The sequence below is a fragment of the Melospiza georgiana genome, chromosome 3, assembly GCF_028018845.1.
Source record: "Melospiza georgiana isolate bMelGeo1 chromosome 3, bMelGeo1.pri, whole genome shotgun sequence".
Taxonomy (NCBI): domain Eukaryota; kingdom Metazoa; phylum Chordata; class Aves; order Passeriformes; family Passerellidae; genus Melospiza; species Melospiza georgiana.
The window spans coordinates 72,082,347-72,098,376 of record NC_080432.1 but is presented as its reverse complement, the minus strand read 5'-3'; the positions used below and the strand labels follow the sequence as shown (position 1 = coordinate 72,098,376).

Genomic DNA, 16,030 nt, shown 5'->3' with positions numbered 1-16,030 from the left:
GTGAGAGGTGTTGGGCTCCTGTACTATATATTGTGCTAGTAAAGAGGGCTGCAACAAAAGCCAGAGGAAATGTCTCTGTGAGGCATCATGCAAAGAAACTATGACTTCTTGTCTGCATGGAGAAATTGTCTGTGTTGCTTCTGTGAAAAAGTCTGCATTTACTGAATCCTCTTGGACACTCCCATTGCTCTCTAAGAATGCCAGGAAGAACATGGAGCTGTGCCCACAGTTTTTCTTGTTTCATAATTCTTTGTACATGAGCTGAAAGCCCATGGGGCATGGTGGATTGCTAAACCAGAAGAATACGGGCAATGACTTCTGACTCTCAATTAAAGTACATTGTTACTTCATCTTAAGGAACTGGTTGACCTATCCCTCTTCTCCATGGAGAGCAATGAAAAATATACTCTTGACCTCTTTCTAAATAGGCTAAATTAAAACCAGATTTTGAAGTTCAAAATATAAATTCTTGTCTAGCTCCTTGTTAAGCAGTTCTAACTGTGTGTTACAGGGCACCTTACATGAGCCAACTTGCTGCCAGTGAGCGCTACTGTGATTATCAACACTAAACATTTCTAATGGGATAACTAGCAGGGGAATGCCTTAGCACAAGTGATGTGCCATGTTCAAAATGCCAGCAGTCACCACTGTTGGTATGCTTTCTCTGCAAATTATTCTGCAGTTCAGAAGATAAGAGTAACTTTCAGGGTAACTATGCTCAATAACCCCACAGTTAGTTAACACCCTGAAAGAGTTACAGAAAGATGCCTTCCAAAGACAAGCAACCCTTCTGAGACAAACTGATTTACCAAGAACTAGTAAACTATGTTTTTAACGTATCTGCTATGTAGAGCTCTTGGAACTTTCCATGAAAAAGGAACCCCAGATAAAAATAAACATTAACTAAAAACACACCATGTTTCTTTCTGGAGTGAGGATAAAATGACTTTTAGACACCACTAACATCCTGGTTGAGTCAATTCAACCTCCCTAAAGTCAAATACATAGTTTGGTTTGGTTGAACATGTTAGTTTTTAAACACTGACAGTCTTAAGAAACCCTACAAAAGCTGATGATAAAATCAGTTTGGTTTTTTTACGTCATATTTCCACACAAAAACATGAAGAGAAAACTTAATGTAAAAATTGGCTTTTAAGGTTTGCTCTGGAGGAGTTGTTTTTCAGGTAACTTTCATACATCTGCCTTTTGAGATATTTTTCCTTTTTTCCAGCTTCTAAGTCCTAGCAGGAAGAACTCATATGAGAAGGCAACACTATGTCTGCATTACCTACAGTGCATATCCTAGAGTGAGTGATGCTTAGCTGAGATTTGCTCTCTCATAAGTCATGGACTACTGAGAAACTGGGAACAAACAAGTTTCACCAAGGGAAGTAAATACGAAATGAGCAAATCTTTCTCTGACATCTCAAGATAATCTGGCTGTGGCATGTCACATGGGGGAATTACTGATTTAGTTTAATGTAGACATCTGCAAAAAAAGTTGTTGACACACTTCACATAAATAATTTAGGAGTTTCATAAGGGATGCTTAACTCTAGTCCTCAGAATATTAATTTGCAAATTAAGCTGAAACAAAGAGTGAATTGAGTAGTGAATGGGCTCAAGAGCCTCTCCCTGAAATAGCTAGTGCTGTCTTCAGGTCAGCAGAGGATTGGCTGCTGTGTTTATTAATGACCTGGTTTTTGTTATTCTGCATCCTGAATAGATGCAGGAGTATTGCCTTCCACTTCACCTATGGACTACAGGAAGGTATGAAAGGAGAATAGTAGAGACTGGAAGGTTTATGTTTTTAGTATTCCTTTATACCAAATTAAATTTAGTATTCCTTTATACTAATTGTGCTGTCAGTATTGACTATGTGTCCCTTCAGGACTGGTTTAGCACAGGTTACCTAGATGAGGCCTGTCAGCATCACCTAAAGAGTTCAGTTATCTTTGTGAATCTTAAAAGCAGACTCAAATTCTGCTCTGAAAGCAGAGCAATGGGTTGAGTTTCAATGGCAAGAAGAATATGGGCAATGACTTCTGACTCTCAGTTAAAGCACATTTTTACTTCATCTTAAGGAATGCCCTACCCCTTGGGAACTTCTCGCCTTCTGAAGGTCATGTCTGGGATGCTTTGCATAGACCTTATATCAGACTTGGAAGAATGCACTTCTGGTATTCCCCAGAGTTGGAAATAGCTGCACTTCCTGACACCTAGCTTCAGTGAATCTCTAGACAGTCTTTTAATGATGCATGGGTCAGGCATAATATGCCCAGGCCATAAGGTGGCAGGGATTCAGCAGCAGGCACCCTGCTGAGACTTCATGCAGATTGTCCAAAAATATTTATTTAAGCATGTGTTGTTCCCCTTGGTGGGGCTTATGCCTGGGACATGTCCCAGAAAATGGTTTCACTTTATAACTCTGGAGCAGCTTTGCCGGAAACAATTTTTCATCCTTTTGTACTTTTATAAATATTTCCAGTATCTGCTTTTGTAAACACAGAAGAAGCAAATAACGGAACCCAAAAGAATAATACTAAAATATTCTCCCAGAATTTCCCTGGGTATTTTTTTTGTCATGAGATCCCAAGAGGAAGCAGCTGGGTGACAAAGCAGAGTTAAAGACTGCAGGTTTGAGGGAATACTGTGAGCTCGGGTGATGGTTACACCCACTCACACTGTTTGAAGATGGGATTGTGAACACTTGCTGTCACAAGACCATGTTCACTGGCTTGGTGGATTTTTCTGCATGTGCATCATGTCAGAAGTAGCACAAAAGCAGAAGGGGTGAGCAAGAGGTGTGTGTGAGTGAGCATTTCAGGCATAGAGTGACTTGGAAGTCCAAGGATAAGCATTTATTTCTGACAGTTAACAACATATAAGACTTGGATGTTAGATAATTCCATTGGAAAAATTAGTCTCCCTTAGAAAACATTATTTGAATCAGCTTTCGCAGAGATTATTAGCTCTAAAATTCATGTTTTGTTTAAAATTTATCTACAGATGTTATTCTCAAACAGTGTTTAAGCTTTCAAAGTGTTTGCGCAGAGGATTGCTCAGGATTGCAAAACCAGCTGTCCAGTAAAAGGCTGTGATGGTCAAATCTTCAGAAACATGGAGTATTTATTGCTGTCACAGTTCTGAAGAACAGAAACACCACAACTATTCAAATTACTTGGAAGCTTTATGGATGTCCTTTTTATGGAGAAGTTTTATGAAATTTGATCAAAACAACATTTTTTCATTAGGTGTTTTGTTCTATTCAATTAGATCATCTGTTAAAATGCTTGCACACAACGCACTAAAATTCAGATGGGTGAGAAATAACATTCACACCACTGAAAAACAAAGATAAAACTTCCCCCTTTCTTTCCATCCAGGTACTCCCCTCTGTCCATCCAATCCATCCACTCCTCCCTCCCTCTTCAAGATCTTGGAGTTTTATCTCTTGAGTTTTCCAGCTGGCCTTAACATTATACTTTTCAAGTGTAACATTAATGTTAATAATGTTAATAATGTTAAATTCCCATCTTGTACCTTCTTTTTTTCCTTAAGAACACATGTTTTTTCTCTTATTAGTCCTGCATGTAGTATTTTGTGTATTGAGTAATACCGTATTTGAAAATTCCAGATGTTTCCTTAAATGCGCAACAAGTTCCTGGATCATTTGTTGTTTATTGAAACACCGGAAGAAACAACTTGCATTGTGAAAATCACTTTTTTTTTCCTATGCTAATTCACTTCAGCCTGACTTAAAGCATCATTCCAGGTATTTTTTAGAATTAAAGAATTCTTCCAGAATCTTGTTTTGATGACATTTTAGTAGGATCATATGAAATAGGTTGTGTTCCAGCAGTGAAATACAAACTTGGCATTCCACGCACTTGTTTCCAGTAAAAAGGTAGTGAATGCCAATGCCTGTAAGCTGTTGAAAAGGAGACATGCAGCATCTGAATGGTAAAGCTACTATACAGGACATAGAACTTCCTCAAATTACATTGACCTACATACTTTACATGGTGACAACAATATACTAAAATTTAAGGAGGTATTTCTTCACCAAAAGTTAGCATGCAAAATTTTATGCTACAGGATGGGGTTGATCCTGAAATATGCATGTGTTCGAGAAGTGGTTAGACATGATGAAAAATTATCTAGAACAGTATTTAGCAGGAGTCCTTCCCTCTGTCTCAAAAACCTTCTCAGCTGTAGGTCTTTGACCACTGTCTACACTAATTAAACTGAGAGTTGTTGTACTACTAGGGATGAAATAAAAGTGGATTTCAAAATTGTTTATATGACTTAGAGTATAAGTTTGTATGCAGCTGCTGGATGCCCATTGCTAAAATCCTTATGCATTTTTCTCAAATCTCTGCCCTCAACTGCCTACCTGCTTTAAAAGCCTTTTTTCTTCCCATTGTGGTTTGTGCTGAATCTTGTTCATTTAAAGATGTCAAAAATCAAGGAGAGGTAAGGGGATATCTAGCTTAAATTGTAAGACAACATTTAACTTGTGAGAGAACATTTAATCTTTAAATCACCCTCTAGCTGCAGTGGATGTTGTTCCTACACTATTGCTTTGCTCTGGACTCCTCCCAGATTTATAAGCACTGCTTTTAATATTCCTACAAGCACCACTGCATTAAACTTTCAGGTCTTCAAGAAACCACTCAGGTGTTTAATACTGTATTCTTCCTCCCCCCTCCTCCCCCTTTTGGGTTTTTTTTTTTGTGAACATTCTACAATTTTCCCACCACAGGTACTAAAGTATTCTTCCTGATAATAGGCTTGATTGTGCAAACCACTTAGATATGGTTGGCAGATTAGGTATTGAAATTGTGTTTGCTAGAGAGATTATGCTGAGAAGAGCATAAAGAATGTCTGCTTGGTTAGCATTAAAATATTCAAGCATCTTATAGTCTGCTTCCCAACAAATCCTGCCAACATGTTGTCATCATATCAGGATTTTATAGTTTAAAGGAGTATATAGGCGCATTTTTTCTAAAATCAAATAGAGGCATTTTTATGTAGCTTAGAGAGACAGGAAATCACTGTCAAGCAATTATTTCCTATTGCTAAAGGACTTTTCATAATTTTCTTCTACTGTTGCCAGCTATCTAACAACTGTTGTCTTAACAGTTATTAAATTTCCAGTAATATATGCCAAACTAAGACTGAAAGGAGGAACAATTATGCCATTTTTCAATTATACAGGAAATATTAGGTTATCAGCTTGTAATCTAGAGATTTTTTTTTTTTGGAGACCAGTAAAACAACCAAAGAATGAGTAATTATTTGCAAAAATTATTTTCTTTCTGCACTTATGAAAAGGGGCATGCTGGGGAGTAAAATTAACAGATTTAGAAGCAAGTAGTTATAAAGAATGAATTAATTTTTCCTGACAAAGAGGCATCTTGATGCTAAGATCAGAATCTGAGACTTGCAACATGTGCCTTGAAACTCTACCTTGCCCTTGTGTCTTGGATCTCTGCTTGGTTATGTGCCATCCCTAGATGCAAACTGTTCAGTTCACACAGTTTGATATGCCCATAAATGCTATGGGATTTCTGACTTCATCTTAGGCATTACTCCCAGAAGTAATAAAAGAGTTTGGAGATATACCTCCAGTTTAATTTGTTCCTTTCACTGAGGACTTATTGCATTTTTATAAAGTTTTAGACACATTTCAAATGCTAAATAAAACTACCCATAAGGATATTTCAGAAACTACCATAACTGCCTATTTTTCGATGATTTCCAGACTAGTTCACAAGAGAAGTCCTCAGAGCAGGGGCTGAGAAACAGCTTCAATTAGCTCCTATAAGGTAGAGTCCAGTGTAAGACTGAGCAGCAATGGTCATTAACAAGCAGCTTCAGACTTTCCTAGGGCTCCTGGGCTTCCTCATGGCTACAGGAATTTTGCTGCGGATTAGAGGTGATGCAACAGGAAATACTTGCCACAACCACCAACCACTGGTTCCTATTGCAATGCAAGGGTCAAGACTCAGCCAGCCAGGAGCTGATTATCACTGGCAACCTCACAAGCTCAGTCTTTGCAAGCTCAGTCTGTGCCCTGCTGTGAGAGCAGCAAGGGCCTCCCAACTCTGGCTGGTGCAAATGGATAGTCCAATCAGGCAACATGGTGCAATTTACAACCCCTGTCACTAACCATAGCCCTTAAATGGGCCACAGCCACCTCACACACAGGGGCTAGATGAGAGAACTTGGTGTTTGCTCAGGTCTTTCCAAAAACAGATGTTTGGTGGAGATTTTGTCGAGGTGAAAAATGCACAGAGAAAACATCACAAGCTGTGACACGCAGCATCGTGGAAAACTTCCCGTGTTTACCTTTTTTCCTACTACTTAATTTATGTTTGTTTATCTTTGCTGCAGCCACTAAAAGCTGAAGAGCAAATTAAAATTGATGATCTCTGATGACTCCCTACACAGATAAGGCCCGCAAACACGAAGCTGGTGTTACTGCTATTCTCCCTTGACATTTGGTTGGGCAGCTTGATTCAGTTACTGCTGAAGCTGGCAGCTGCCCTCACTTCCTCAAAGCTTCCTCAGTCTCTGTTGAAATGGCAGCAGAAAATTTTTGGAATTTGGATTTGCAACCTCAGTAATCTCTGCTATTAATTTGTTGCACAATGATGTCTTTTGTCACAGATTTATTAAAATGGTATTGACTGCTATTTAACAACTTCACCCCAAAGAGACCAAGCAGATGTGGATTTTTGAAGGTTTAATATTGGGAATATTTTACCTCTTCCCCCAGTATTCAATAGATTTTTTCAGATATATTTGAAATATTCAGCACCAGAACTTAGTCCTTTTTGGTTTTCCACACTCTCTTGTCTAGAGCACTTTGCCATCTTGTCAGTCAGCTGAAACAAGCTTACTTCTCACAGTTAGGTTAATTATTTTCCATGCTGGTTAATTATTTTCCATGCCTAGCCTGAAGTACCTTGACTACTTGTACTGTCACAGAAAGAAATTACAAAATTTATGCTGTTTTATGAATATTTGCACACAGAAGAGTAAGTGTTAAAGAAGAGTTAATGGTTAATGAATGAACAACTCAGAAGTTAGCTCCAGCTGCAGAATATCCTTTCTTTCTATGGAAAAGGAAGATACCTTTTTGTCTGCAATGAAGTTATACATAATTGTCATTGAATCATCATTATACAGTATGCGCTGTTCAAATTTTTGAGTGGGTGACACTTTGGACAGGAAAGCTTTCTATTTGAATTAAAATGAACTAAAAAATCTTTCTACATGCAAAAACAAGGAAATAAAAAATGAAACTTAATTTGTAAAAAATAACCTGCGAACTTTTAATTTATCTTTTTTTTGTTGTTTGTTGAGAAAAAGCATTTACTTTCTTGCCATTGTGACTGGAAATGAAAAAGAAAAGATTTGAACTTACACACATGATTGCAATATCTTTTCATTTTTATAAAAAAAAAAAGTGAGGATCCTACAGCCACTTGAGTTATTATTAAAGCCACATTCACTGAAAAACCCCAAAACCTAAACAATTTGACTATGTCAGTTTTTATGAGAGTTTTAAAATTATTGCACAACCAGTATTCAATTTGCAACTTTCACATGCCAAAAGCCTTGACCGTATAATAAAGTCATCTCCTCAGCTGGACAGCTGTTTGAAATGCCACATTAATGGAATAAATGAGATTTTTAATGTAGGCTCAAGGGCTTAGTTATCACAGTTTCTGTTGTCTTTCTCTTTGCTATGTGACCAAGTGAAAGATTAGGGTAGAAATTCTCAAGACGGCACCTATGGCACCTCATTAGATGACGGCAGGGACGTGGGAGCAGCCCTCAGTGACCCTCAGCATGCTGTGAGCTGCAGCAGCACTACAGACCTGCAGTAATGTACATGCTGCATCCTGGCAATTATTCTTAATGGGAAGTTGTACTGACAGCTTGCTCTTGTGACTCAACTGAAATAGAAAGCAGAGCAACAACACTTCAACAGGGATCAAGATCACTTCCAAAGGAAATTTTCATGTCACTGTAGCTATGTTTTAGAAAATATGGATTTTTGTCAGAAAATATTCAAGGGCCATTCCTTTCTGAGTACATTGACACTTAAAATAAATCTGGTATAGACTCCTGAAGCCCTAGGAAATCAAGCCCACCACCCCATTAGAACTGAAAGACTAAGCCCAATGTCAACATACATAACTGTGTATAGTAAAAAAACTTAAAAAATTATGGAGAATGAGATACTTTTAGTGATTTTAAGCTTAGTCATACTTTGCAAGTCTTGATGGTACTCAACCCTCACAGATCTATTACAGAAAGGAGGAATGACCCACATCTGGAGCCAGCCTTGCTGTCGGGGGAGTGAACTGCCTTTCCCCATGGACAGTCAGGGTGTGTACAAACACCTCTCTCACGCCAAACAAGCAGGGCTGAATTTAGTGGGAATAATTGGGAAGTGGCATCTTGGAGCCAGATGGTGCCAGTCCCAAAAAAAGGCCCTGAAGGGCATCAAACATGGATTTCACCCCAACAACACCAGCCCCCTGAGCAGGGCCTGGCTTAGGGGCAATGAGTCCAGTCCCAGAATCAGAAAATATGCTGAGCCGGAAGGAACCCACAAGGATTATCAAGTCCGACTCCTGACCGTGCACAGGACCATCCTCAACAGTCACACCCTGTGCCTGAGAGCACTGTCCAGGTGCTTCTCGAGCTCTGTCAGGTTTGGTGCTGCGACCTCTTCCCTGGGGGGCCTGTTCCAGTGCCCAACCACCCTCTGCATGAAGAACCTTTTCCTGAAATCCAACCTAAACGTTTCCTAATATAACTTTAGGCCATTTCCTCGAGTCCTGTCGCTGGTCATCACAGAGATCAGTGCCTGCCTCTCCTCTTCCCCTCACAAGGAAGTTGTAAACTCGGATGCTGTCTCCCCTCAGTCCCCTCTTCTCCCGGCTGAACAGACCAAATCACCCCAAAGGAATCGCAGTGTCCCCCGGGCGGGCGATGACACCGCCGGCTGCGCTGCGCCCCCGGTGTGCGGGCTCTCGGCTGGCCCGATGCCCCGCGTTGCGGGGGTTTCCGTGGGCATCCCGCAGGCACTGACGGACGGGAGGGGAAAACCTCCTCGGGAAGGGGCGAACGACGGCAGGCAGGGACGGAGGGAAGCACCTTGCGAAGGCGACCAGCAGCCGGCGCGCTCTGGGTGCAAACGCGCACTGGGGGCTAGGTGCTTGCTGCTGGCGGCACCGGGAGCGGCACCGGGAGCGGCACCGGGAGCGGGACCCCCGCCCCCGCGCACACCTGTGCCACCGCCGCCGGGCGGCTTCGGGGAAAGCCGCGCCACCGCCCCCGCCGGGGACCGGGCAGCGGAAACTTTCTCCGCGCTCCCTGGTAAACACGGCCCGGCGCCCTCCCCCGGACGCTATTTCGGAGCAGCGCCGTGTCCTCCGGCCCCGCACCGCCTCCCTGCCCGCAGAGAGCGCGGCCGCGCCCGCCCTTTACCTGCAGGGAGGGGTCGGGAAGCGGGGGGCGGCCGAGCCGGGGTGACCGAGCGAGGCGGGAACATCCCGAGGGAAGGACGGGAACATCCCGCTCCCTCCTCCACGCCGCTGCCGGCGGGGGAGCGGGGGCCGCCGGTGTCCGCGTTCCGGGCGGGGCGGGACCGGGCCGCGGGCTATTAATAGCCGTGTCCGGGCGGGCGGCGGGCAGAGCCGCGGGACCATGCAGGGGAACGGGCAGCAAGCGGGCAAGGGCCACGAGGACCACCTGGACGGGGTAGGGGCGGCTGATGGCGGGCTGCAGACTGCGGCCGTGCCCATGCTGCCGGCCATGGAGGTGGCCGAGGAGCCGGAGAAGCCTCCGGGCGGCAAGAGCAAGGATCCCAACACGTACAAAGTGCTCTCCCTGGTAAGGGCCGGGGCGCCGCGGGGCCGGGCGGGCGGAGCTGGGGCTCGCCTCGCCGGCGGGAGCGGAGAGCGGCGCGGCTGGCGCAGGTGTTTCGCCCGTCTCCAGGCTTGGGGAGATGGGAGACGAGCCCGTGGTGGGACCTCAGAAGCCTCTCGGCGTTTTGGAAGAGGGTGACTGCCTTGGGCAGCACGGGCTCCTCGGGATGCCCGGGGCAGCAGTGCTACGGGCACGGCTCCGTTCGGGAGTCAGGACCGTGGCATTGCGTATAGACAGCGACCTGCCTCGGAGAGAGATTCGAAACTCTTGATTTATATTACTCTTTTGACGGCCCTCAGCGTTGAATCTTTCAAAATTCTTTTGTGGTGCAAATGGTTGTCTCGTCTTTCATCATGTGGTTTTAGGTGTTTGCTGCAGGGGGGACACCAGGGAAGGCAAAACCCAGTTAAAATAGGAAAATATGGCTGGACAAGCTAAAAAGAGTTAAAGAGCCAAAAGGACAGAGGAAGTGTAAAAACTTGCCTTTCTCTGAATTCGAGTTACCGTGGGTTGAAAGTTTGTCTCCAAGTGCTGCTGAGGCACTTTTGGCTCTTGTTCAGAAGCCCCAGCAGCCAAAGCCATTGTTAGCAGGTAGGTCACTTTCCAGTTTTAGCCATGCTGCTGTATTATAATTATCCTCCCCATAGAGATGTGAAAATAAGACCTTCCAGACTGCCTGGAGTAATCATTATGAGGCTAAATTCATTATCAAGGTGAAAGAATTATGGTGTTCTTGGAAGGAACCTGAAGTGGAACTGCAGCAGACGTCACTATGTATGTATGCATAAATAGTGCTCTATACATTGAAGCAGAAATGTCAAGGTACCTATCCAAATTTAGTGATATCTTTCTAATCTGGCTACCTTTTCAAATGATTCATCCACCCATATCATTGTGACTACAGGTTGGTCATACTTTCTAACATAGCAGAAGGTGAATTATGTTTCTAAGTTTGTCAGAATGTTATAAGAAAAAAAATTCATGCAAAGGTGCATGGTAGCTTCCATGCAAAAGCTTTTTTTGGCTACTTTTCTGATGAAATGTCCCCATAAGAAAAGGTTGTGGTTAGTTTCATTGTCTTCTGGGGAGATTAAGGTTGTGCTATAAAAGCCACTGCAGTTGGATGGTGAAAACAGCTCAGCTCTTTTCAGCCTTAGAACCTAGTATTGCTGTCTTGAGCTTTTTAGGCTCTAATGCAACAAAATTATTAGAGATGCCCAGCCACTTAGAGACCGGAGTTGAGCACAAGTTAGAGTTTGCAGTTATTTATTCTTCTGAATTAAGTTCTTGTTTCCCAAATGCCATTCATTGAGAACTGGCAAAAATTTCCTCCTGTGCTCATGAAAGTGTCAGAGTGAAATATGTCATCTCTACAAAAATAATTTAAAAATTCTAAATATTTGTGGCCATACACTATTTTTTGGATGACTGCAAACACAGAGATGATGTAAGATATTCAGTGAGAACTTGGAAAACTTTCTAAATATTGCAGGTGATACTGGATTGAGTAAAACAAGAATGTGTTTAACCTAAAAATGTCAGAAAGGGGCAAACTGGAGTTGGAAATGATAGTTTGTTCTTTCTCAGAAACTGATGCATTGATGATATGCAAATATACTAAAAAAGTGAGTAGACTTACCTGCTTGATGTTTGTAGTTTTATAGTAATGTGAAACTATTCAACTGTCCAGATGTAGGTAAATCTCATTTGCCTGCATTTATCCTGGCTGTATGTGCTATTGCCTCCTTTATTTATGTAGATAAAAAAAATCCTGGAAACGACTGCTTTCAAGTGAGCTTATGTTGAAATTTTCTAAAAACTCATTAATGCATTTCTGCTGATTAAGGAATACTTGAATCTGTCTTCTTATTTTTCTGGAAAGCTGAGACTGGACTGCATTCTACTCTTCCTTCACAAGTGCCTGCCACCTGCAGATGTCTGTGCAGTTTGTGAACACAACCTCAACATTCCCAGCTCTTGCCCACGAGCCAACCTTACCCTATCACAGAGCAGCTGCTGCTGCTGCAGAGGGAGGATGCCACAAGTGGGGGATTTTACTAACCCACAGTGCTTCACTAAGCACGTAAAGCCACCATTCTATTTACTGTCTTGCCAGTTTTCTAAGCTCAAACTTCTGTCCCTCAAAGCCCAGTGAGCTGTCTGTCTGTCTGTAGTCTCTCCAGGCTGTTGTGTGAGTGAGCAGTATGCTGCTGCCCAAGAGCAGCATAACCTTTGCTTATGCTTGAGGTTTTCCCACTTGCCAGGAGCTCAGGCATTGCATTTTGGTCTGATTCATTCATTCCATTAAAATAAATTTTTCCATACCAGTCTAACAGCTGAAACATTGAGAGAAATAAAGTAATAATGTAGGAGAATGTTTCTTTTCAACAGCTTCAGACTTCTTGTCAGAACTGGAAAACTCATTTAAACTGACACTTTTGTTAGAAAAATTCTTAAGGAGTTTTGCAGGATTCCGAAGTAGAAAAAAAATACAAAAAAAATCCAGGTAAGGTTCAGACTGAGACATTGGAAGTGTGTTAGTCTCATCTAAAGAGTAACTCAAGCATTTCAGATTGCATAAAAATAATAAATTGTGAAGTTTAAAAACAATGCTGTGGAATGCGCTTAATATTTTTATAGTCTGTTTTTCCCCCTTTTTTTTCAATAAGGCTGTCCAGTCTTTTTTATTTTTTTAAGGCACATCCTAAAAACTAGCCAACTTCCAACACTGGGCAAGAGATTGAACTGAAAACCTCTTCAGGTCTCTTCTAGCCTTATCATATCATAAAATGGTTTGGGTCTGAAGAGATCCTTAAAGATCAGCCAGTTTCAACTCCTCTATCATGGGCAGGGACACCTACGCTAGACCAGGTTGCTCAAATCTCATCTATTCTGGTCTTGGACACTTGCAGGGATGGGGTATCCACAGATCTCTGGGCAATATTTTCAAATGTCTTGTCACCCTTACAATAAATAATTTCTTCTCAATTTCTAATATAAATATACCTTCTTTCAGTTTAAGGCCATTTCCCCTTGTCCAATCACTATGTGCTCTGTAACAAGTCTCTCTCCAGCTTTTTCATTGGCCCCTTCAGCTACTGGAAGGTGTTGTAAGGTCTTGTCAGGGCTCTCTCTTCTTCAGGTTGAATAGCCTCAACTCTCTCCACCTATGTTCACTGTGAAGAGGTGGTCTACCTCTCTGTGTGTCTTTGTGGCCCTCCTCTGGATTTGCTTCAAGAAGTCTTAAGAATTCTTTTTATGCTGAGGGCCCCAGAGCTGGATGTAGCACTCCAGGTGGGGTCTCACAAGGGCAGAGTAGAGGGGCAGAATCCCCTCCCTTGACCTGCTGGTCACACTTCTGTGGGTACTAGCCAGGATGCAGTTTGCCTTCTGGGCTGTGAGTGCACATTGACAGCCTGTGCCCAGCTTTTCATCTACCAGCACCTCCAAGTCCTACTCTGTAGGGCTGTTCTTAGTGAGGCCTTCTCCCAGTCTGCACTCACCTCAGGGATTGCCCTAACCCAGGTGTAGCACCTTGCACTTGTTGAACTTCATTAGGTTCTCGTGGTCCCACTTCTCATGCTTCTCCAGGTCCCTCTGGATGACATCCCATTCTTCTGTTTTGTCAACTGCACTGCTCAGCTTTGTGCCATCTGCAGACCAGCTGGGGCTGCTGGGTCACATTGGGCTTCTCAGCCACTAACAGCCCCAAGTCTTTCTCCTCAGGGCTGCTTTCAAACCAGTCTCTGCCCTGCCTGTGCTGGTACTGGGATTTAATGCAGGGGCACACACTTGGCCTTTGCACAGTCCCACCTCTCAAGCTTGCCCAGGCCCCTCTGGATGGCAATCCTTCCCTTCTGTTGATGGCACCACACAGCTTGGTGTCCTTGGCAAACTTGCTGAGGGTGCCTTGATCCTGCTGCCCATGTCAGTGACAAAATGCCCAGCAGTGCTGGTCCCTATGCTGACCCTGAGGAAGGCACTCCGCACTGGTTTCCACTGGCACATCAAGCCCCTAAGCATAGTTCATGAGTGTGACCATCCAGCCAGTTCCATGTCCCTCTGTCAAATCTATGTCTCTCCAGTGTAAAGACCAGGATTTCCTGCAGAACATGTCAAATGCTTTGCACAAGTCCAGGTAGATGATTTGGGTTTTTTCTCCCTCCTCCACCACTGCTGTAATCCCATTTTAGAAGGCCTCCAAATTTGTCAGACACAGTTGGCCCTTAGTGAAGCCACAATAGCCATTGCCTTCTTATTTTCCATGTGCCTTAGCGTAGTTTTCAGGAGTATCTGCTCCATTATTCTATAAATCTGGTTTCAGTCATCCATTGGCTGCTATATTAAGCTTTTATGAATCATAAACCCCTATTTATCATAAATAGAGACAATCTCTGCCCAAGGGAGAATTTCTGTTGCCAGTTGCTATTTGCCATTGCTGCAGTCAGCGAAGAGTCTAAGTGTAGAAAAAAGATCTATTGGATGTAAAGATATTCTGTATGAGTCCTGAAAGGTTTTCACCACTTCATTTGAAAATAGCTCATAGCTGCTGGCTTTGGGCTCAGGCAGGGAAAGATGGGTGTGCTATGTCAGGATTTTGGAGATAACAGTAGGTTTGTCTTGTTTTGTTATTTGGTTTTTTTTTCCTCCCCATAGATGAAGATGTGGGAACAACCTTCTTTTACTATTATTGGGAAGATTGTATTCCTATTTGGTTGTTTTCATGCTGATGGTTTTCCTCTTAAAGATGTTTGAAGGTACCCAAACATTTGTATAGATTAGTACTTTAAAACAAAATTATTAATGCGCATCCATATTCTTTTTTCTATTAAAAATGGCAGAATATGTATTTAATTACCCAAACCTTGTAATTTGGACTGTGGTTATTGACTTCAGCTGACTTCAGTGTGGGTATTTTTGTGGGTATCAGTCAGTTCTCAAGTACAGGACTGAAGGATGCTGTTGTCTGAATCGGAGAGGTCTGGGTGCCATGTTCAGTCTTTAATCTATTTTTGGCCCTCAGCAAACCATTCAATTTCATCCTTTTTTTGTATTATTTTGCTTTATATGGCTTGTAACTTTTTCTTTATTTTTCAGTAGGAAAAGGTGATCCTTGCTGAAATTACTTGTTTCCATGGCATTGCTGGATTGAGCTTAAATGGGACTTCTGAGATCCAAGAAACACCACACAGCTCAACAGTAATATTAGAGTGACTGTTGGGTGACTTAAATTTTTTTGGCATTAAATATCCCTTGGTGAAATATGAAGTAAAGAATGATGGTAACAAGATTGCCATATTTTAATAGACTTTGAAGCACTTTCAGTTTAGAAATATTAAAAGAGTTCTTGGCTGATCTCCAATATCTTAATAATTTGTAGGAAAATCTCTTCCAATGCTGGGAAACAAGGATGCTTTACAGCTGTCTTCTGCCAATGTTAGAGCTCTCCAGCTTCAATTGTGACTTGGTTTAAAGTCTGAACACAGGGTGTTTGACAAAACATTTTTTTTTATTGAGTTGCTGTTGATATTGCTTAAATGCATTAATTAGAATAAAATTGTAACTATACATATAAAAAATAAAGACATTGTTACCCAATTTAATCCAGCAAAAAAAGTTTGGGGTTTGAATTTAAAAATCATTATAGCTGAATGTTTTGCTTCAGTCTACTCACTTTTTTTTAGGGAAGACTTTGCAAGTAATTCTCATTATATGCAGGGAAATGTAACCCCAAAATTTCTTTATTGCCCTTCAAGTGGCAGTTTTCATGCTGGGTATTGAAGACAAAAGTCATAATCTTGCTCTATACAATAAAAAAAAATTAGAAATTTTAGCTCTGAAGAGTTTCCAGGTTTAATTTGTATTCTTGCTTTATTTACACTTCATAGAGCAAGTTGGCATAACCTATCCTAAAAGGCAGAAGCTATGTGAAGTAAAAAAATATTGTCCAAAGAAACACCTGCAGGAATTAAGTCTTTCCATTTAGTTGGGGATTTTGAAGTATAGAAAAAAAGAACCCAAATCAAGCACCAGTGAACACAGACAAACAAAACCCAACACCAACTGCAAAACCAAA

The 16,030-nt window shown here is 42.1% G+C and overlaps 1 protein-coding gene across 1 annotated transcript in view; it reads left to right on the top strand.

Moving 5' to 3' along the window:
- The first annotated feature begins 9,732 nt into the window (after nt 1–9,732).
- ENPP1 (ectonucleotide pyrophosphatase/phosphodiesterase 1) overlaps nt 9,733–16,030 on the top strand; it is a 52,767-nt gene continuing 46,469 nt past the window's right edge. Inside the window, exon 1 of the mRNA XM_058020499.1 lies at nt 9,733–9,918. Coding sequence (XP_057876482.1) covers nt 9,733–9,918 — 186 coding nt within the window. The remainder of the gene's footprint in view (nt 9,919–16,030) is intronic.